We start from the raw sequence: 23,944 nt of genomic DNA, 5'->3' as shown, positions 1-23,944 counted from the left end.
GGTGTAAATGCCATTAACACGGCAATTCTCTGCCCCCTAGACCGCCAATGTCTTACCACCGTAAATGCAAATCCGCCCGCCGTATTCAGGAGATACACATATCTGATGTTCTGTTACTTCCAGAGGATTAAAATGGCAGCCTGAAATGTCATTGAACATGAGGCAGGAAAGCTTCAGGGGATAACACTGTTTCCTCCATTCATTGGCTGTTGTGGCTGGCACCTACAGTATTTTGTACTTTGTGCTAGTGTTAGGATTTCAGAACTGTTCTAACGTGTTGAAGAAAGGAAGGAACCATTGTTATATTTAACAAATACTTTCCTTCAAAAACAAACAAATCAATGAAAAACATCCGATGATTAATATATTACATCACCACATGATACGGAATTAGACAAATGTAAAATTCATTAAACTGAGATATTGACAATGCAAAATCCCCCTGAAAACAGAATGCCATTTGATGCAATAGAAAATCTAGCATTTAAGAATTGTCACAGTAAAATATATTAAAACAAGAAATGTATCTGTGATTTTCTTCCTCCTAGTAAAATAATTACTCATTGTATTGATGTACTCTTTTGGCAAACTAGGTTGATAAATGTTCATGTAAGAAATTCCATTCTTTATTAAGTTGTTGCAAAGTTTGTACAACAGTTAACTCATATTGCAAGTGCCTCGCTAGATCAAAGGCTCGGCAATATACAATCAGATGCTTCGTGGCTAAGACATGCGTAGCAAGACTTGATCTACATGTAGATGGCATTGATATTTTGCCAGTTTATGTATAAAAGCATACAGTAAAACTGCAATATATTCTGAGTTTATCATTGGCAACAATTTTCCTATTTTAACCAGGTTACTTTGTGGCTTTTGATACCTTTGTACTTACATTCACATTGCCCGTTGCTTTTCATGCTATACAGTAGTTGTATTCATGAGCGCATTGCAGCCCCTATAACAAAAACAAATTGCTATGTATCAAAGTTGTGCAATTCATGGCTAAGAAATCTACACCATGTGTATCAAAGAGACAAATTCTCTTTGTCTTGTCACGGATGGCACACGTGTGAGCACGTGACCTGCATACAGGACAGGGGTCAATACAGAGCTCTCTGGCTTGCCCACTTTTCACCTTTGCAAAGGTCCCTCAAATGAACAATATCTCCCCTAACTCCTTCCCCATATACCATCTGTCACGAACAGCACACAAGTGAGCACGTGACTTAGATATGCAACCAGGGTTAATACACACGGCTACTCTAGCCAACTCGCCTTTCTACTCCGCTAGGCACTTTCCATGAGTTAATATTAACCCCTTACTCAATTGCAATATATAGGAATTTTTATTTTATACATCGAGAACAGTTTGATTTGGCCCAGAATTGCACCATTTGTGCCGCAATATATAACCCCCATTGTACAGAAAGTTATTGGAGGTCATGTATCAAGGCAAATTTGGAGCAAAATGTAAGCAGATTGCTCTATGTTCAAGTATCAATGGATACTCCAAGTTCCAAGATGCTCCAAGTTTTGCGCCACCTTGCAATTTGGGGAGTGATATAGGAGGAGCTGGGGAGGATTTACATGATGCACAGATTATAGAGAGATATATACAATTCTGCATCTCTGTGCATCCCTTTTGTATTTTGTAATTGCATAAAAAATTCTGTCCAACACTTTCTGTCAAATGTACGAAAGGGGCTACAGATGTAGCAAACGTTATTACCACCATTAAAGAGCAAGAAATAATGTAGTAAATATCACAATCATTAAGGAGATAAGGTGCCCATTACCATTGTTTTCAATGGTGCTTGCTGAAAAACTTGTCTTAATATTGCAGTAGTGTCAACGCCTTAATGGAAGTAATAACATCTGCTACATCTGTAATTATCTCCCTGCTGCAAAATCGGGACACAACTGGAACACAAAACCTGCACCATTTCTATTTTTTTTTAAAAGGGAACCCGATGGAAGACAATAGGATTTTTTTTCGCTAATAAATCTTGTGCAGTTTTTTAGACCAGGTCTTGAGGTCATGGGATGTTTGACACCCAAATAATCGGTTATTGTTAATTATAGGCTAAAGCTGGTAAATTCTGGGCATTATTGAAATCCCTGCTCTCTGATTGGTTAAATAAAATTCCGGGCATTATCCAATCAGTAATGCCTGGAATTTTTGCAGCTTGCAATGTGTTTATTTCCAGCCAATCAGAACAGCTCTAGGACAGGGCAGGGGATTCGTCAGGAGGAAGGAACAGCTTTGAGACAGGGCAGGGGATTTGCCAGGAATAAGCAGAAGGCAGTGACTCCTCCCCCTCCCTCCGTGAACACAGCTGAAGGACTTAGTGGGAGGGAGAGAGAGTGTGTGGGGGTTATGCACTAAGCAGTGATAAGTGGGTTTTCTGGGTGCTATGCACAAAGCAGTGATAAGTGCTTTTAAGTGAGATAAATGCCTTTATAGCGTGATATTGCCTGCTGTGAGATTCACAAAGCAGTGATAACAGTGCAGTATCATGCTATAATGGCTTTTTATCCCACTTAAAAGCACTTATCACTGCTTAGTGCATAACCCCCTGTGGCTGCAAAGTATGTGGCTGTCTGCAGTTTGTTTTTAGCTGCAGTTTCTGTCTGTCTAGTGTGTGTGTGTGTCAGTGTGTCAGCAGTAGCAGCAGCAGTAGTGTTTATGGGTGTAGCAGCAGTTTCTCTGTGTGTGTGTAGAGCTGCTGTGTTGTGTGTAGAGCTGCTGTATTGTGTGTATAGCTGCTGTGTTGGGTGTAGAGGTGCTGTGTTGTGTGTTGAGCTGGTGTGTGTGTGTGTGTGTGTGTGTGTGTGTGGCTGCAGTGTGTGTGTTTGTGTGTGTGTAGAGCTGCGGTGTGTGTAGAGCTGCAGTGTGTGTGTGTGTGTGTGTGTGTGTGTGTGTGTGTGTGTGTGTGTGTGTGTGTGTGTGTGTGTGTGTGTGTGTGTGTGTGTGTGTGTGTGTGTGTGTGTGTGTGTAGAGCTGCAGTGTGTGTGTGTTTGTGTGTGTATAAAGCTGAAGTGTGTGTGTGTGTATGTGTGTGTGTAGAGCTGCTGTGTGTGTGTGTTTGTGTGTGTGTGTTTGTGTACACAGAGGGGGCGGCAGTGTGTGAATATAGATAGCTGCAGTGTAAGCGTATATAGAGGTGGTTTCATGTATTTACCATTTTATTTTAATAAAATAGTCTACATAACTACACAAAAGTGTCTATTATTTATGAAATAAGCCTAAATTTCGCCTATAATAGTAATAATCCCTTCAGAAAAGGGCATTACTGGCCAATAAGGGCGTTATTATCCAGTAAGGACCTGTTCTTTGGGGATTATTACTTAAATATATAATAAACCATTTTTTTCAAGATTGATAGATAAACCCCCACAAGTTGTTACTTCTAAAAGGTATAACAATTTGGGGCCAAGAATGATTAGTGCCACCCATGGATATATATATTAATTAATATATATATATATATATATATATATATATACAGCAATGTTTTTAAGAAATACAATATTACAGTAAATGCAAAAGTGTCCAAACTCCTCAATATCTATAGACATTTGTGCCAAAAGACAGGACACCCCCTAACATCCACACTAACCAACCCTTAATAGACTCAGCAGTGCAGCTATACCACACTCCATCCTGAGGCATACTCCGTCCCACAACAAGCAGCCATTTTACCTTTTGTTTCAACACTGCCCATATTCCCTATAGATTGTAAACTCTTGGGAGCAGGGCCCTCATTTCCTTCTGTATCTTTTTCTGCTTGTGTTTCCTTACTTGTATATCATTCAGTTTATATAATTGATGTCACTCTGTACCCCCACTGGACCACGTGTGTAATATGTTGGCACTTTACAAATAAAGGATGATAATAATAATAATAATAATAATAATAATAGATCCTTTTGCCATAACAGCGAGGCTTAGAAATGCACTGTAAATACGTATCTTTGAGTGTTACTGCTGCGGCACAGTTTATTCGAGCATTTGCCCGTTCTGTGCCGCAGCAGTAGCCTGGCGCGCGCCCGAGTGTGACGGGCGCACGCCGAAGCAGCGGAAGAGCGCCCTCCGATCGGGGCGCTCTCCCTACCGCTGCCGGGTCCGCCGGGTCCCCCGGAACCCCCTGCCGCTGTCCCGCGATCGCGGGACACCAGGGCTCCCTCGGGGAGCCCCTGGACACGCGTGCAGGGGGCGCACGCTCCCGATGACGCGTGACCGCGCGTCTATGACGCGCGGCACGCCGAGGGGCGGCCACTAGCAAGCCGGGAGATTTCCCGGCTTGCGGTACCGACCACACTTCAATAAAGTGTGTCGGTAGTGTAACGTATAAAGGTAAGATTCTTACTCTTGACACAGATGCAAGAATAAGACAAACTTAGCACAGGTTGTGTTTCTAGATACATTTTCTTTATATATTCGACATTCAATCATTCTAATGAATAATTTTAATAATAAGTAAATAAAGTCACAAACAAACCTGTGGTGCAGGGGATTGTGACCGCGGTAGAGAGGTTTGTTGCACAGTAAGATTAGAAGCAGGGAGATCATATTAAAGGTTAAAAAAAAACAACTGTTTCATACATCTCTTTTGTGGAGTTGTGTGTTATAATAAGAGAAAGAACATTACAATATACGTCCCCCGATATCGTTCAGCAAAGGGCACAGCAGCTGCAGTTTTAATTAAAAGTTTGCGAACCATGCAAAATTGGGCATTTTTTATTCGCAATAAAAAACGCTAAATCAGTCAGAGCTCACTGAGCACGGTCAAAATTTGGCAAACATTTCAATTAATAATGCTAAGTCCCATCCGGAGCCTTTGCTGGAGAGGAGGGAGAGAGGGAGGAGAGAGGGGGAGAGGCGCCTACTGTATATTACTAGAGTACACATTGACTTCTATACTGTAGCTTCCCCAACACTCATTTATACAACACGTGGAGAGATACTGTACCTGTGAACAATCTGAACACACCTGAGATACCTGGAAGATATGCTCATTTCAGTGATTTGAATGTATGTTGCATATCCACATTTGCATATTTCACAGGTATCTCTGGTCTAGTGATTAGGTAATAAAAAGCAGAATTGTAATTTACGTTAACGTCATTTCTTAGACGCTGTTGGGGTGCTTCTGAATTTGGATTATACCTATGTATTTTTTTCAAGGCAATCAAAGTCTGATAAAACCTTTTGATAGAGCTACTGCCATGACTATACAGGTCAACCCCGTTATAAAGCGATCTGTTACAACAGGAATTCGCTTACAACACGATGCAAGCGTGGTTCACAATTTTTTTGTAAGTAATGTGGATTTTTTCTTCTGAACACTGAACACGTGATATACATATACTGTATACAGCATATACAGTACCATACAGATCTTTCTACCATGCCGTTTTCCGATGCCACCTGTCCCTGATTCCCTCTACCCTGCCCCCTCTCCTCCTCTGCCCCCCAGGCAAGATCTAGTCTTACTAGTGCCCTGCAGGGGTGGCCAGGGCTTGTCATGTCCCAGGTGGCAGGGAGCTGCATGTCTCTAGCTGTTTCTGTTGTCCACTCCAGGGGTGCGCAAACCTTTCTCCTTGTGCACCCCTGCCTGCTCACCTCCCGGCTCACGCCCCCCTCCTCCTCGACTCTGGCATTAAATGAAGCCAGGCAATGCGACATCACATGACCCAGCGGCGTCATTTGACGCCAGTTACCATGGCGATGCGTATTGTCAACACAGTCCCATTTTTTTGTGTAGAGGACTGGGCAGTGTATGTTGAACACATGTACTGGTATAGCCTATATCCTATGCCACAGTAGTATCTTCTCAGGTATCAAAATGTCTGCTTTGATGATAGCGTATAATTATTAGAGTACAGGCATACCCCGCATTAACGTACGCAATGGGACCGGAGCATGTATGTAAAGCGAAAATGTACTTAAAGTGAAGCACTACATTTTTTCCACTTATTGATGCATGTACTGTACTGCAATCGTCATACACGGGCATAACTGATGTAATTAACGCATTTGTAACGGGCTCTATAGTCTCCCCACTTGCGCACAGCTTCGGTACAGGTAGGGAGCCGGTATTGCTGTTCAGGACGTGCTGACAGGCGCATGCGTGAACTGCCGTTTGCCTATTGGGCGACATGTACTTACTCGCGAGTGTACTTAAAGTGAGTGTCCTTAAAGCGGGGTATGCCTGTAGTACCTTTAGTGGGATACCACAGACGCAGTGATGTGCTATGCTGTCAACTGTTGGACGTGAAACGTGCGTTGGTGTGTGACACCATAACGTTAACACCCCACGTGATACAGCAGCGGGATGGCTGAATAAGCAAACAATTTACTGGCAGCAACTTGCATACTTATCCTGAATATTGCAGAGGAGTTAGATATTAACTTGTTCTAATAGGGACTAGGGAGCTGCCAGTGCCTTTGTTGATAAATACCCTACCTTGAATGATCAAGTTCAATGATAGCTGTATGCCGCGGGCTATCTGACCCAGCAGACCTTTGCTTTTCAGCCCCCTTTCTGTTTACATACTGTACACTTCCACTGCTGTTTATAGTATGGTGAAGTTCATGTGAAATCTTTATGTCTGCAATAGTTGACAGCATAGAACATCACTGCATCTGTGGTATCCCACTAAAGGTACTACTCTAATAATTATACACTGTCATTAAAGCAGATAGTTTGATACCTGAGAGGATACTACTGTGGCATAGGATATAGGCTATACCAGTAAATGTGTTCATCATACACTGCACAGTCCTCTACACAAAGAGATGGGACTATGTTGACAATACGAACAATAATGCGTTAGCATTTTATATACAGCCAACATTCCACACAGATATAGGGATACTCTAATATAGATAGATTCTGGTTCACCAAAATTTGTATTCCGTAGACCGAGTATCAGTTATTGTGCGTCCATCTGTGTTGTCCATTTTATGTTATTGTACATTTAAGTCTGTCCAACACTATTTTATTTACATTTTTATTAAAGGTTACATTTTAGTTTATTCACCATTACTTTGGATTTAGAGTGCTGTACTAGGGGTCCTTTTCCCTTGTCTCGGTAAGGATAGATAGATCTTTGTTCTGGGGGATCTCTCTCATTCTGATCCTCCTACCCACTGTGCTGTCAAAGAGCCAGGAAAAGGCATAGGGAAAACCCCGGCCAGATAGACATGTTGGAAACTTCAAACAAACGGAAGAAATTTCGTTTAGAAGAAAAAATTGTTGCGCTTGATAGAATCAAATCTGGAGTTCAGCAAACCCAATTAGCTAGAGTCCTAGGAGTGAACGAGTCTACAGTTCATGGATGGAAAAAGGAGGAGAAACTTTGTGATGCAGCTAAGTCCATAGAAACAGACAATGGACTGAAACAGAAATGTTTGCGTCTCGCTCAAGACAACCAGTTGGATAAAGCTGTGTTTCAGTGGTTTGTCCAAGAAAGATCCGAAGGCACACCTCTCTGGACTCCATCTGCAAACGCAAGCCAAAAAGTTTCACAACGAACTTCACGGAAATGAGTCAACGTCATTCACGGCTATATCGCTTTAAAAAGCTACGTGGAATTACCAAAACTGCTATATCAGGAGAGATACATTCAGCTGACGATGAAGCTGCATGCTCGTACCCTGCCCAGCTTCAGAAGATAATTCAAGATGGTGACTATAACGCAGAACAGATGTATGGGTGGAGAAACTGGGGCGCTGCCTTGAAGAGAATGCTACACTGTCACAAATAATATAAGTGAACAGGTATATCAGACGGTGAACGAGAGTAAGCGACCGAACGTATTTAAGATATACTGGCCCGAACTCTCGCTTCTGCTCAGCTGAAAGAGGGTCTTCCCAGGATCCTCAGGAAATAGATGCAAACAGGTCAACAGCGAGCGCACATAAAACAAAAAAGAGAATAATGCACAATTAATTGTATATTAACTTGCTCTAAATGCATTGATCATGAAATCTGAGGTGGTGACATGTGAACTACATATACAAAAAATAATAATCAACACTCACACGGCCATATGTGAGTGACAATCACATCTGTTGCAGAATAAAACTGCTCTGGAATGGCATCAACTCCTGTTCCTGATTGAGCGCCTTCACGTCAATTCCAGGGTACCCTCAGACAAAAGATGAGATGGAAACAGCATGTGTCGATTTCACATGCAAAAGTATTCACAGTGAAGTGAATAAAGGTGATATGGGGTATAAATATATAATAAATAATATTCACTCACATGGGCTAATGTGAGTGCCCTCCTATCTCAAAGTTGATGGTGACCCGCAATGTGCTCGTCTCACACCTTAGTCTCCTCGTCACATAAAAGTCCATAAAACTGTGCGCCTTAGGTATCTTCCGGGTTCCTGCTATGATGTTGTTCCCTCCACATCAGGAGGTGCTTGCAGGAGGTTCAGGTGAGCTACGGTGGTTCAATTATATAAAAAACATTCCTGGGAGACAATCTGTTAGCTTCCAGGAGCTGCAGGGGGGGAGGAAGGTGCAGCCAAGGTGTAGTTAGAGCAGTATAGCTGATGATATGGGTGTGCAAGGCAGATACTTATCAGTATAAGATGTCATCAAGTCAGGGGAGGGGAGAGATGCTGTTTTCACTTCAGTGGTGGTGTAACTGGATCCAAGGTGTCAGCACTCGTAGCGCTAAGAATGGATCCCAGCGTCACAGAAACGTTTGCGGCAACCTCAAGACAGCCAGTTGGATAAAGCTGTGTTTCAGAGGTTTGTCCAAGAAAGATCCGAAGGCACACCTCTCTGGACCCCATTTGCAAACGCAAGCCAAAAAGTTTCACAACGAACTTCAAGGAATTTAGTCAACGTCATTCACGGCTAAATCGCTTTAAAAAGCTACGTGGAATTACCAAAACTGCTATATCAGGAGAGATACATTCAGCTGACTATGAAGCTGCATGTTCGTACCCTGCCCAGCTTCAGAAGATAATTCAAGATGGTGACTATAACGCAGAACAGATGTATAACTGAGATGAGACCGGACTGTGTTACAAAATGTTACTAAATACCACTCTGGCTTGTAAGAATGACGATCAGCGAAAACAAGGCTTTTAACAAATGAAAGACAGTGACCGTAGTTTTATGTGTTAATCAAACAGGAAATCACAAACTGAAGCCACTTTGTATAGGCAAGTTTAAATCACCATGGTGCTTCCATCATGTGAATATGGCTTCTATGCCTTTTTCTTACAACTTTAGTAAAAATGCATGGATGACTTCCAGCATTTTCGAAAATTGGTTTCATCAGCAGTTTGTACCTGAGGTACGTAAACACTTACGGCAACAAAGGTCGGATACCAAAGCTCTGTTGTTGCTAGATAACTGCTCTGCCCATCCGTCTGCCGATAGCCTGATAAGCAGAGATGGCAAAATATGAGTCAGCTACTTACCCTAAAACACCACATCAAAAATGAAGCCGCTGGATCAAAGCATTATATCAACGTTCAAGATGAATTTCCGAAAGACGCTGATACAGCAAATAATCACAAGTGAGGATTCTGTTACTGCATTTTTAAAGAAGCTAAACTTAAAATAAGTTTTTTTATATTGGTGGTGAATGGGAAGCAATCACAAAAATTAGCATTTGTAAATGTTGGAGAAACGTAACTGGTGCAAGTTTGGTCCCGGCTAACTTCCAGGAAGCCAGTGACAGTGATGAAGAGAATTACTTTGTTTACAGAGGAAGACGTCGCTGCCGCCAATCTATTCTTTGAAAGATATATTAATGAAGGCCTCACAGAAAATGACATGGCCAATGCGGAAAGAGTATTGGAACCGTTCGTTGATAGGGAAAGTTGGGCACAATTGAATCTTGGGTAGATGGGGACAACAGCTGTCCTACCTATGAACATATGACTGACTCAGAAATAACTGAAAACGTTACTAGCGAAAATCATGATTTGGATGCAACCGAAGACGATGAGGACGAGGAACCAGAACCGCCACCTAAGATCGCAGAGGCGCTTGCAGATTTGCAAACTGGACTTCAATCTCTTGAAACAGAAAAGATATATTCCATTTCAGTTTTACAGTTAAAACGCTTGATTGAAATCGTTACATAGAAGCAAAGAGATGCAATGACACAGTCAACCCTCGATATTTTTTTTATAAAATAAAGCACTTTAAAAATTTTACTCTCAAGTTTGTTTGTTAATGTATGCTTTCGTAATAGTAGAATAATCACAGAGTGCATAATTTTTTCCCTTTTCTTCAGAATTATAGCCCATAGTTAATTTTAAAACATGAATGTAAGGCTAAGGCCCCGCTGCCTCAGACCACGCGCCCACACTGCAGACAGGCGGCACGTGGAGAGGCACTTGGGGCTTTTTACGGTCCAAAGGGACCATTTTTGCGAGCGGCGGGGGGGGGGGGGGGCATGGCCAAAACGGGTGGGGGGCGCAGCCATGATGTGGGGGGGGCGTGGCCATGATGTGAGGGGGCGGGACCGCCTGTCAGCCGTTCAGACCTTCAGCCCCTCAACTCAGCCGTTCAGCCCCTCAAGCCCTCAAATCCTCACACACAGACAGGCACCCAGGCACACATACAGACAGGCACACACACACACAGACAGGCACTCAGGCACACACATACACACACACAGACAGGCACTCACGCACTCAGGCACACACACACACACACACAGACAGGCACTCACGCTGCTTTCCCCCCACACTCTCCTCCCTGCTCCCCGAAGCCTCCCCTCCTCGTTGGCTCACAGCCACACCACGTGACGTGTCGCCGCTTGGGATTACAATTCTCTTGAATCCCCTGGCGTCTGACGCATCACAGCGTGTAGTGAGCTGTGCAGCCAAGGGGGACTGGGACCGGCTCGGGAGGATTCCCCTGCTGGTGGGGAACGCTCGTGCGGCCGCCAGCGCCGCCGGGCACAGCGGGTCCCAGCCCTAACACGTGGAAAAGCAGTTGTGAGTACAGTACTATATCTACAGCACAGTATGTGTTTTGGTGTGTGGACGAACATTTTTTTTAATCGTTCAGTATTTTATGAATACTTTACAACACAATTATTGGTGTCTCAAATACTTTATTGTACAATGCATCAATAAAAGTTTGAAACAATACAATTGTAAATTATTTCTATATTGCTATTCTATAGCAGTGGTTTTCAACACACACACACTCCCCCTCTCGCACACACACACACCCCCTACCCTCCCCCCGTACACACACACACACTCTCTCCCCCCAACACACACACTCTCTCCCCCTCCCCTCCCACACACACAGAGACACACACAGTCATACATGCACACTGTCTCTTTAAAGGAGCTGGCTCTCGCACTGATTTTACTCTCTCTCCCTGTCAGCCAGAAGCTGACGGCAGAAGCAGGGAGATGAGAGCTGTCAGCTGCTGATGCCAGATCAGTCCTGCGTGGGGGTGCTGCTGTGCCGCCGAGCCTGGGATAGCTGGGAGAGTTATCCCAGCCTTCCCCACCCCCCTCCCCCCCCGGCGACGGCTAAACCCCTGAGGAGTGCAATTCTCTTGTGCAAAAATGAGACCCGCTTATAACTCAATCCGCTTGTGATTCTTTGGACCCCAAGCACCGCGTTATAACGGGGTTGAGCGGTACATTGAATTCCATGCGTTTCTGTTTGTAATATATATAATTACTTTTTGCTTTTAGGGTAGGTGTGTATAGATACAGTACATCATCTATATTTTTCTTTAAGTGTACACTATTCAGTGTATTCTGGTATCATATTTTAGTCTTTGCTTCTTTGGCTGGTTCTAGTATTAAAATGGGCTTTAGGGTATTTACAACTGAAATGCAGGCGCCAAAGAGGGTAAATACCAGTCCTGTTGTGACAGTCCAAATACAGTCCTTGGGATGATGAATGGTGATGATTCTCACCTCAGCAGTGCATATGTGAAAAAAGAGAAAGAGAAATAATAGTGCAGTAAATCAACACAGGGGGGGGGGGGGGGGTGATCACAGATATTGACAAAAAACAACAAACAAGACATACAAACATATAACACTAGCACGGCCTAAATATTAATAAAAAGCATATTTATTGATGTGGAAATGTGCATAAACCGCATCCGGAGGGGTAAAATTGCAACCCTACTCACAAAATGCTGGAAAGGTACAGGCAGATCTGCTGTATGCAGCTGGGCTCTCAAGATGGCGACCGGAGCACTTGTGCTGGCGTCCACACGTGACTAGGAAGCCAGGCAGATGACTCAGATGACGAGGCCTCTGGGCGGACGTGACGTCACCCCCGTTGTGTATTCTCCACCGGCTCACAGGACTCCAGTCCTCCAGTCCTCATCAGCAGCCGCAATATCGCCGTACCTCGGTTCAAAACACTAGTTGGAGACTGCAGAGTTTCTCCTTTGGAACTGCAGACTTCACCACACTGGAACACTCTAAAAACTTGAAACTTCCCGACGCGTTTCGTACGCATGCGCGTACTTCTTCAAGGGACATCCCTGGAGTCCTGTGAGCCGGTGGAGAATACACAACGGGGGTGACGTCACGTCCGCCCAGAGGCCTCATCATCTGAGTCATCTGCCTGGCTTCCTAGTCACGTGTGGACGCCAGCACAAGTGCTCCGGTCGCCATCTTGAGAGCCCAGCTGCATACAGCAGATCTGCCTGTACCTTTCCAGCATTTTGTGAGTAGGGTTGCAATTTTACCCCTCCGGATGCGGTTTATGCACATTTCCACATCAATAAATATGCTTTTTATTAATATTTAGGCCGTGCTAGTGTTATATGTTTGTATGTCTTGTTTGTTGTTTTTTGTCAATATCTGTGATCACCCCCCCCCCCCCCTGTGTTGATTTACTGCACTATTATTTCTCTTTCTCTTTTTTCACATATGCACTGCTGAGGTGAGAATCATCACCATTCATCATCCCAAGGACTGTATTTGGACTGTCACAACAGGACTGGTATTTACCCTCTTTGGCGCCGGTTAACCCCTTTGTTTCATCTGTTTCCCTGACTGGTTGTACCACCAGTCATTCACCTGGCTGCCTGAACATTTATTCATCAGTATCCCTAGCGCTGTTTTGCACCTATTCCTTTTTTCTACAACTGAAATGCGCCAACATTTTTATTATTGATATTGTTTACCTAAATGCAGCTGCTTCCTATGCATACATGTATTGAAAGTTTCTGCAGGATACTTTCTGATGTATTATTTACAAACCCAGGGTCAATATTTACATTAATAAGCTTTGTACTTGTGCAAACATCAATTCTCAAGATGTTAAAAAGATTCTCCCTGTTGTCAGGTTCATGTTATGCTACTGAAAAAAATGACTATGCTACAAAATGCAATTATTATTTTGCCATTTACAGAATATATTCATTCTAAGAAGGTACAGTTGTATCGATGTAGAAAATCTTCAACTTGGATTAAGAGTTTGATTTTTCTATATTGATAGGAGAAAGGCTTTATTTAATAGATACTACCAGCTGCAAAATCTGTGTTAAACCAGTGCAAAATAATTGGAGTAGATTTTTCAAGAGGAAGCTAAATTAATGGGATTAATGTTCTCTAATACATCTGGTGCTATGTTTTGCTTTCAGTTTGTCAGCTAAGAGTCTTTGATACACAGACCTCCTAAGTCTATTTAGTACAAATAAATCTTTCTGACCACAGTTCAACACAATGTTCTGGGGACAATGTAAGTGAAACTGCACATTTTGGAGCGTTTTTAAAACGCCTGACAATAAACACTTATTTTCTTTTTTTTTATTGCTAATAAAACATTTTTTTTATCCTAGAATGAACATGTAGCAATTAAGTGAATCAGTGATACAGCATGACGTAGAGTGATACAATACAATACAGAACAATATTATCAGGTGCTCTGTCCTCAGCTCTCACTGTTTGCGGTGCTGTGAGATTATGTCACTGTTGTATGTTTTGATTGAGGTGTTCAATAAGTATAAATATACAAATTTATATTTTTTAGGCTTCTCCAGGAGACAATTCAACTCGATCTCCAATCCAAACCGATCTTTACCTGCAAGTTGTCATCTATGATCACGTCACCCGACGCAAGACCTGACCTGTGCAGTATCTGTATCATGTCGAAGACTTTTGGAGAGTGAAGGTTAATAAAGGCATCTCAAGAATTTTGATGTTTTTTGGATGATTTATTTCTCTAATCCGATGCTTGAACTTTTTATTTGTGCTGAAAGTGTTTTCAGATCTGTACATAAAATGTTGTGGGCACAATGAGTTGCTGACCCATAGATCTAATTTATTGCCTGAGATACAGGGAGATACAGGGAGATAAAGTGACTTGCCCAAGGCAACACAAGGAGAGCTGACACTACGGTAGGATACAAACTGGGTTCACCTACTTCAGAGGCAGTCACATTACCAGTGATATACTGTACTCCTTCAGCCATACTTCTTGATCGAAAGACTTGTTCAAGATTATGCTTTTGCACATTAGATTGATTTCATCCTCAATGATCAAATGATCCCCAAAACTAATACTTTTCTCTTACTAAAGTTTCTGCAAGACTGGAGCAAAATTACAGCAAAAAAACAGTACACAATTTATCAAAGAGGAATAATCCAATTGAAAGAAATACTGCGCTGCCCAGAACAGTGTCTGCCACGATCATGCTGCGAGGGGTCCATGCTTCAACATGGGACCCCCACACAGCATAAATACTCCGGTGCTGCGACAACCGCTGTAGAGTAACCAGTGGTGGCAGTGGCACCGAAGACACTTCGTCTGGCTACATCTGTAAATCTAGTGGGTTTTTTTTTGGACAGCACCTTTGAACAGAGAAATCATCATAATTAGGTCCTTATAGCTTCTTCAACATAGTCATACAGTATGGCTATGAAACAATGGTTCATGCACAGAACTGCTTTAACATTTAATAAACGACTAAGGTTTGAATAATGAATAAAAAGATGGAGGAAGCGATGATAACTAAAACACAAAAACACAAAATATAATTTGTATCTAATGGTATAATTGTGAAAAATAATATACATAATTAAAATATTGTAATACAAGGCTCTGGTTCTTTATGTTCAGTATGTAAATGCTTTTCACTTGATGTACAGGTACATCACATGGAAGACAAGGTGCATGTCCTCTCTCAGGTATTGCTTTTTGGAAATTGTGGTAGAGAATTGATTACAGATACATATATCACTTATAGGAGAAAACTACATTTGCAATTGCATGTCAGAGAAATAAAACAACAAATATGGCAAAAGCACCTTTATCAATAACCAATGTTAAAAAGGTAAGTGAGCAAACCACTAGATAGATTCACTATTTAACCATGGTATTAACCCAGAGTTTAATGGAATTGAAAAAAAATCTCTGGAGCCTAATCACCAGGAAGGACTAAGAACTCCAGGAAAAACCGATGCGGGTAATTCTATATTGTCCAAAGTAGCAGGTGGGCTGTTTTCGTCCGAAAAAGGACTCAGGTTTTTGAGCACAATTTAATTTCTTTTGCAATGTTGACATTTTTGAGAGAAAACTGCAAATTAAATGGAGCTGACAAAGTTTGGTTTGTTATAGATAATGAAAGATTATATTTATCAAGTTTTTCTGAACATGTAAATTATTCAGCACGAGATTGCTCAAGTGCTGCAATTATCCTAATTAATAATAATAATAACTTAACTGTAGCACTTTTCTTCCAATAGGACTCAAAACGACTTTTCACAATTAAAAAGCAAATAAATCATTTAAAGCTTTACAAAAAAAAACCAGGATGAACAGAATACTCAATGTAAAGATAAGTATTAAATGCCGGACAGGTTGTGATTCATAAATCAAATGCCTGTTTTTAAAGATTTGTTATACAGTAGGGCCCTGCTTTTCGGCGATCCGCCAATACAGCGGTACCGAGAAGGGGGCCGCCATGTCCGCGTATGCGCAGAAGGGGTGCGGCCGAGTTTGCACATGCGCAGAAGGGGGAGCGGCTGAATTTGTGCATTGTGCAGAACAAGGGAGCGGCCGAGTTCGCGCATGCGCAGAAGGGGGACTGCTGAGTCTGCGCATGCGCAGAAGGGGTAGGAAACACGGAAAATCACCTGTGGACATAGCAAATGCTATGTTCCGATTTTCGCTTTCCGGCGGCACCCTGGAACGGAACCCGCCGTATGAGCAGGGCCCTACTGTAATCTGAGATCAAGTGTTAGTTTTATTTTGTGTGAGTGCCACCCATTGTGTTGTAGTAATAAACCGGAGGATAAGTTAAAGAACCAACCTAAGGCGAACAACAATGACAGCAACTATCCTCTGATAATGAATATAAACCACAAGACATGTACTGTAAATATATATGTAGCAAGATTTATTGTCCTCTGCATCACACACAAACAAGTAAAAGTCAGCGGCGACTGGGACAGTATCTGCCGTGATGGTGCTTCCAAGGGTCCAGGCTTCTGAATGCGCGGTTCACGTGGCAGCAGCACCAACGACAATAAGCCTTGCTACATTTGTAGTACCAGAGTAGAAAATGTCTCATGATAAAGCGGGATTCTGGTAAACAAAACTGCACCATATCTTATGAATCAAAGAAAGAAGTATTGAAAGCAATAAGATTTTTCTTCTTTCATATATCACTCCACTTTTGCCTTGATACAGTACATAGCACCCAGAATAGTCTATTCGCTTAATTGTGATAGCCATTATCAATCACTAAGGGCAATTCAAATGAACCGTGTAAAAAACTATGATTGCTAGTGGTACTAAACAGTACTTTTATAGTCGCGATAAGTATTTAGAAAGACGAGTTTAAAGAAAATTCAGATACTTGGAATTTGAGCTATTGATTAAACATGCTAACCCCCATACAGGCATGTGTAATGTAACCTAGTTTGCTGCACCAAAAGAAATGGCTCAAGATGATGGAATATTGTTTACTTGTAAATCATAAAGAATCTAACCTGCCCAGTTTAAGGGCTATGTATCAGGCAAATTGTATTAACACCACATAGCCTGTTAAACATTTAGAATTCAGTCCACCAATATCAAAATGAAATGCATTTTTAAGTTTAATATACAGTACTTGCCAAAAAAATCTTAAGTAGATAATTAACAGATATTGATAAAACCCCATTCTAATATGAGTTGCATAGCTCCCCGTCTAGTGCCTAATGTCTTTATCCACTTCCTATATTAAAGTAGCAAAACTTGAAAAATCCTACATATGTTTTAAAATAAATCAGTGCTGTATTATTAGATAACGGTCTGCATATTGTTTAAACTCCTAATGCCATTTTTAATGATTTTTTATTGTACTGATCATTCTTTGGTTGCTTCACCAACCATTTAGAAAGTCATATCCACTTCATCTTTTGAGACAGGCTCAGACACACACTTGCCATTTGGTAACAAAGTATCACAAACAGATATGTCGCTGTGTTCCAAACTGCAGACAGCCTATTGATCTTAATGCTGTAACAATAATGTCTTACACTTAGTAATATAATGTTACATATCAGCTGCAGCATTTCACAGACTGAAGCACAAAGTTAGAAGGCGGCCATTTCGTCAGGCACACATTCAGGATTTTCACAGATTTATAACAGGAGCACCAAACGATTGCCCGCTTAGATAAGAATTTACAATGATACATTCACGCATGCTTTACATATACAAATAAGAAATAAAAACAAAGGGTGGAATGTATTGCTGCTTTAATTGATTAAAAATAACACATTAAAGTAAGTTATCTCTATTCAATCAGCTTTAAAGCAAGTAAAATATCTTTGATGCCCCAAGGGCCTGAAAGTACAATTGTTAGTAACAGATAACAAATGATAAACATTTCTAATATGTTTAAGTATTGCTGATGTTATAGAGAATGAGATGTTTTCCTTGGTGGGATATTATATATGTTTATACTTTCAGGATGCAACATAGGCCTCACAGAGAAGATTATGTGCCATATATACTACGCAGTGCTACTCCATCAATGCTGGAATACATCTAACAACCCATACGTGGGGGTAGGCCAGCAATGAGTAGTATTACTCCATTATAGAACTTCTGTCTGGAATACATCTTACAGCCTCACTCACTTACATAGGCTGTAAGGGGCAATATTTACCAAGCCATGCTCTAAGGATAACATGGCCCAATGTTCTCCGAATTAGCCTTTCCACTATAAAATATAATTGTACAAGTTGTTTCTCCATAAATAAATAAAAATCCCAATTCTTTAGTAAACAAGACTCTTGAGATGTAAAAACCATGGCATAAATAAACACGTTTAAAGTTGTTGCAAACCATACACGAAATATTCTGCTGATTAGGTTTTTGCGGCAGCATACACTGCAGGCTTTAATCACAGAGACCCAGGTGTACTGTACTGTATGTTTCAATGCCACAAGTAGCAATTTAGGAAATCAGTCCTCAAAGTCTTGTGTATATCTGCTTTATGTTCAAACTGCATTCACAATAATCCTTAAAAAGTGTACCAGAAATTGCGCCTCCGTGCATGTGTTCTTGTTAAGCTCTGTGCATGTGTTCTTGTTAAGTATACTTGCTAAAGTTAAAAGCAAAATGTTAAAACAGCAATTTCTTAAATGGGAACCTTTTCCCATGAAAATTGCCATTCAGTAGAATAAAGCAATAGGGAGTATAAAGGTACACTTCCAGACATGTAACAGAGGTCCACAAACATAATTAGTGCCTGCGTGAGTTCTTTCATCTCTTGAATTGCTGTTTTAAAGTAACAACACTAGCTAACCAGGAAATAATTTTCAAAATCCCTTTCTACGTCTGTAGTGTAGTAAAATAAGGGAACTATTCATCAAATCTTGCTGGAGGCAAAACTAGTGAACAAAAATCTCTACTGAAAGCAATGTACGCATCAACGTAGAGAAAAACTGTATTTAGACACACTGCCTCTTTTCTTGGAGCAGAGCTGTGGCATATGTGAGTTTCTTTAGTAAGAAGCAGAATTTTAGACTTATGCCACTTCTGATATGGCACATTTTTGGGGGCAAGTAGAAGGGCCAAATAGTGGCGCAGACAATTGCAGAATGTGATACTGTACACCTCATTATATTCTGTGCACCATGTAACTCCTTCCCATCTCTTCCTACTGACACTCCCATAGTCACAAGCTTGGGCAGCCGGGACAAAATTGGAACAAATTGCATTGAGTCATAGGTACAGGATGGAAATGCCTAGGGCAGGGGTGCCCAAACTGGGGAGCGTGGCGGTTACGGAGAACCTGCGCTCCCCCAAGGCATTTAAATTAAATGCTTGGGGACAGCGCGAGGCCTCTGTAACTAACTTACGTTTGATTCCAGCGATGCGTCGTCATGGTTACCCGGTCTCAAATGAAGCAGCGGGGCACTTGACATTGCGTTGCATGTCAATGTGACATCACATGACCCCGCGGTGAAACAGGTAGGGGCGGAGGGAGGGAAAGATTGCGCACCCCTGGCCTAGGGTTTGGCCAAAATTGCCTTGATAGAAAAATACCTTCGGCACAAATGGAAAGCACCAATACAGTGTTGATGAAGAAAAATATCTAAAATCAAATTGTATGCAACCACCACAACAAACAGTAACAGAACTGGAAAAAACATCACAAGAAGGGTTCCTTTGTTGCTTAATGAGGTCGTTCCTGAAGACACTCAAACTCGCCTTCAGGAACATGTAAGGGACAGAGGTAGAGCCAACATGGCGTAATCAAGTTTATTCTAAAGTCTAAAATGTAACACATATGCTCATCACACTCACATTTAGGCAGCAACAAAAGCGCATTCAGAGTCCAACTGACTCAGTCTATGAGCGATACGAGACGTATTCACCACCACAGCACCCTCTGTTAGGGGTCTCGAGCATTGCACTTCCACAACACATGGTGGCTTCTCTGTCTCGCGATCGAACACCCTTAGTGTCCAGTCAGCTGCAAACTCTGCTTCTGCGCAGTAGGCACCCTAAGCGTTTCGCTATGGCTTCTTCAGGGTTACTGAAAATGGTTGCATCAAACTATCTTTATATACCCTAATTCTTCAATTGATTTAAAGTGACAGTGCTAAATAAACATTGGAAACAACACTAATAGTTGCACATGCAATGAACATTGAAAATATCACTAATTGTTGCAAATGCAATGAAAACAGCATACGACGAGGCACCTTAGTTAAGTAGATGTCTCATCTTAGTAAACATTCAAATACAATACATTATTACACATGATAAACATTCTGACAAATTACAGAGAGTTTACAAAAAATATTACAAAATGCACCAATATCATAATGCAACTTTTACAATATTAAATAGAAGATCCAAAAGTGGGCCTGTTAAAACCCAGCAAGAGAGGTAGCGATAAAATTAAAGCCATTTCACAGTTAGAAACGACTTGGATTTTCAATCTGAAATGTTTGCCGCCTGCAGGTCTAAACATCGATATCGATCTTATCTCATTCTTATACATTTTTCTAATACCACAAGTTGTGAAGGTTATTTTTAGTCTTATAGCCATCACAGCTTTATTTTGTTTTCAACTTGAGAATGGCTCATAAATATGACTTTCTGATAGCTTCCTTGAATCTTGGTCATGTTTTTAACACCATGCATGTTGATATAATTTTGACCATTTGCCATACTGTAAATACTGATATGCATTATATATTTTTGTTTACTCTTGTAACCAATATGTATTTTTCTTGCCTTCTAATCTTAAATAGTTTGTATCTTTAACTTCTGTCTTGTTGTTCCAAGATTTTTGGGGGATGACTTCTCTGATTATTAGCCATCATCTGTCGATATCATTCTGGCTATTTGCTACAGATATTGATATGCAAAACACTCCCTTCAATTTTTGACATGTTTGCTCTTATCTAATTGATCCAGATGAGGACTTGGGGAATTATCAGTTGACCACTTTTGGGTCTTCGATTTATTATTGTAAAATATGACTAATTGTATTATTTTATCGGTGCATTATGTAATACCTTAGTCCCCCTGAGGAAGCAACAGCAAAACGCGTAGGGTACCTACTGCGCATGAGCACAGTTTCCAGCTGACTGGACACTGAGGGCGTTGGATCGTGAGACAGAGAAGCCACCATGTGATGCGGAAGTGCAGTGCACCGTACACTTACCGATCCCTTCTTGAGAAGTTTATAACAATTCTGTTACCAAGTTTGTTGTGGATGTTGCAAACAACTTGGTCGAAGATATTTTTCTTCATTAACACAATATTGGTTCTTTCCATTTTTGCTCAAGGTATTTTTCTATGACTGTTTTTCTATTTCCATGGTTTACAAACTGTACCATGGCAGCAGGGAAAGATGAGAATACACACACTGTCTCATGTATGGAATTGTGCATTGATTTTGAATAGGTTGCGCTGTTCTTTTTTTCTTTCACTCCCAATGGGATTAAGGTCAAGATTTACTAAACAGTGCTAAGCCAAAAAGCACCTTTTGGCTCAGTTCAAATGATTTCAAACTAGTGTTGCACTTTTTTTTAAAAATCAAACATCCCCACCTGCAAAACTGCATAAATTTCTTTCAACCAGAAGGTGTCTTATGAAATAGCACCTTTTAGTAAATAAACGTATTGTCTACAAAGGTATAGTGCTAAGCAACTTACAGATGCAGATACGGTTGAAAAGGATTTCTTAGCAAACCTTAAAGGACAAGAAGTCATGTTAGTGAATGCAGTGTTGTGGGCTTATGTTTTTGGTCTGCTCCTTGGTTGTTAGGTGGAAGAGTTTTAGTATTAGTACATTTGGGTCCTAGCTGTACACCAGAATAAAATCTAGTACTTTCACTCTCTGTGATTTCACACGTACAAAGAGACTGACACAATAATCAGAAAGGTCTCGTAAAAACCCTAGGAATGCTGGCAAATAAGTTATTTCAGTGGAAGGTGTTTTTATAGTGTTCTTTCTTTGCAGCTTTTCACAGTTCTTCCGACCTGGCTGCAATGTTTTGTTTGTACTTGTGCTTTGCATGAGTGCTCTTTACATTACCTAAGAAACACAATGAAGTCATTGGGTTCCAAAGTTGTTGGCTACAGAACAATAATGGTTGGGTTTTACTAGGTTGCACCATGATTCCTAAGTGCATGTTCTACAATTGTGAAAGAAAATATGAATATCAAACCCTTTGTCTGTTGGTTTGGAGAGATTTATGCTCAAAGCTAACCCATGCTTCTTTTAAAAGAGTAGTAGAGCCTCCTAAGACCAAAGTTTACTAATGGCAGTGAACTATTTAAGGGGTTACTTCTGAGTGACTGATGTCTTTTGTTTACCAAAATCTAACATCTATAAGCATTTTTAAAATAATATTTATAAATTTAGTTTCTAGATATGGTGGACTGACTTGGGAATGATTTGATTGCCTACTCCCTTTTGTCTGATGTCCCTATGTGTTCAACAACAGTTTACAGAGCCAGAGCTTTTCTTACTTGTCTGAAAAGGACAGGGTGGGATAGGGGGTAATGAAAACTTGATAGACAGACACTCTCCCCATTCAGAGGTCCCTAAGAAAAGCAATTTTTAATTAGTATCCAAACCGAATGTTTGCTTTTAGCATGATTGGATTAGTTTAAGGAAGCAAATAGGATTATTGCATTATATACAAAGGTTGTTTGTAATTAACTAAATAGAATACTGTAGATAGGGATGAGGAAATAGCAAGGGGTCATGAAGGTAGAATGGGGACAAGTGCGAGTTTGGCAAGCAGCAAGACACCCATAGTAAATACAGATAATGCTAGAAAACTTAAAGACTAAACTCAATTGGCGGAGAAAGGCAGGAGCAGATAATATAGTAGTACAGACAGAAAAAAAAACATAAATGCATGCCTGACAGATAAAATGGGGGAGCTTGAATTAATAGCTGCAAGGGAGCAGTATTACATCATAGGCATTACTGAAACCTGGTGGGATGAAACTCATGACTGGACAGTTAAAGCTGCAGTTGAAGCAATATCCTGCATGTGTGTTTTTTTTAATAAATCAGTTCTGTAGTAAGAAAAAATACTTTTAGAATTTTCTGTTTAAAAAAAACAACTTTGAAAGACCAATTTTCTTGTAATCTGTTTTAACAAGCATGCTTGTTCCTATAGCAACAATTTGCTAAGGCACTGCCCCTTCATGGCCTGTCACAAACCCTGGCACACCCCCTTGTGAGCCCTGCCTTCCCTCTTTGTAAACGTGCACGAGCATGATCTTTCCCAGCACATTCAGTGAAGCAGGAGAAAAGATCAGACATGCATAGCAGGTTTCAAACTTATTCCAGTGATTTGTCCATAAATTTCACGTGTATATAATGTAAAATTGTAACAACTCATTTTATAGCAAATGTGTGTAACCCTGGTCCCCAGCAGCTCCTGGAGACCCCCCTCCCCTGGCGCAGCTCGATCGCGGGTACTGAACAACCCGACGGCTGCTTCCAAGGGTGGGGGCTGGAGCAGGGAGCAGCGCGGCTACTCCTGCCTGCGGCCGGTTGCCGGGGACGCGATCGGGCCGTTGCTAAGGCCGCGATCGCGTCTCTAAGGTCCCGGCGGCCGCAGAGCAGGGCGCCGCCATTGCGCTTCAAGTCGCGCATGCGCAGTGATCGCGCGAGGGCAGGAGAGCCCCAGATAGGTCGCGCATGCGCAGATAGGGTTAGGGAGCTAAGGCAGCTCTTAGGAGGTCGCGCGAGAGTAGGGAAGCATAGGGAGAGCTTGAGGCGGCCATTAGGAGTTAGTGTAGGCAGAGGGGAGGACCGCATGCGGCACCAATGTTATAGTAAGGGCCTCGGGACTACAATTCCCATGAGGCATAGCGAGGCAGGCACCAGGTGCTTGATAGGAGCCAATAGGGCTGTAGGACTGCCCTGGAGGAAAGAGATACATTTCCCGGGCTTTTGCATGAGTCACGTCAGTTGGAGCAGCGGAG

The 23,944-nt window shown here is 41.5% G+C and overlaps 1 protein-coding gene across 1 annotated transcript in view; it reads left to right on the top strand.

The window, feature by feature from the left end:
• The window catches only part of CFAP299 (cilia and flagella associated protein 299), a 742,637-nt gene extending 728,461 nt beyond the window's left edge, over positions 1 to 14,176 (top strand). Inside the window, exon 6 of the mRNA XM_075606538.1 lies at positions 14,010 to 14,176. Within this exon, the coding sequence (XP_075462653.1) occupies positions 14,010 to 14,105 (96 nt within the window). The 3' untranslated portion in view covers positions 14,106 to 14,176. The remainder of the gene's footprint in view (positions 1 to 14,009) is intronic.
• Positions 14,177 to 23,944: the final 9,768 nt, after the last annotated feature.

This window comes from Ascaphus truei, chromosome 1, assembly GCF_040206685.1.
Source record: "Ascaphus truei isolate aAscTru1 chromosome 1, aAscTru1.hap1, whole genome shotgun sequence".
NCBI lineage: Eukaryota > Metazoa > Chordata > Amphibia > Anura > Ascaphidae > Ascaphus > Ascaphus truei.
The sequence above is the reverse complement of the archived record's forward strand: the minus strand, read 5'-3'. Positions and strand labels throughout refer to the sequence as shown.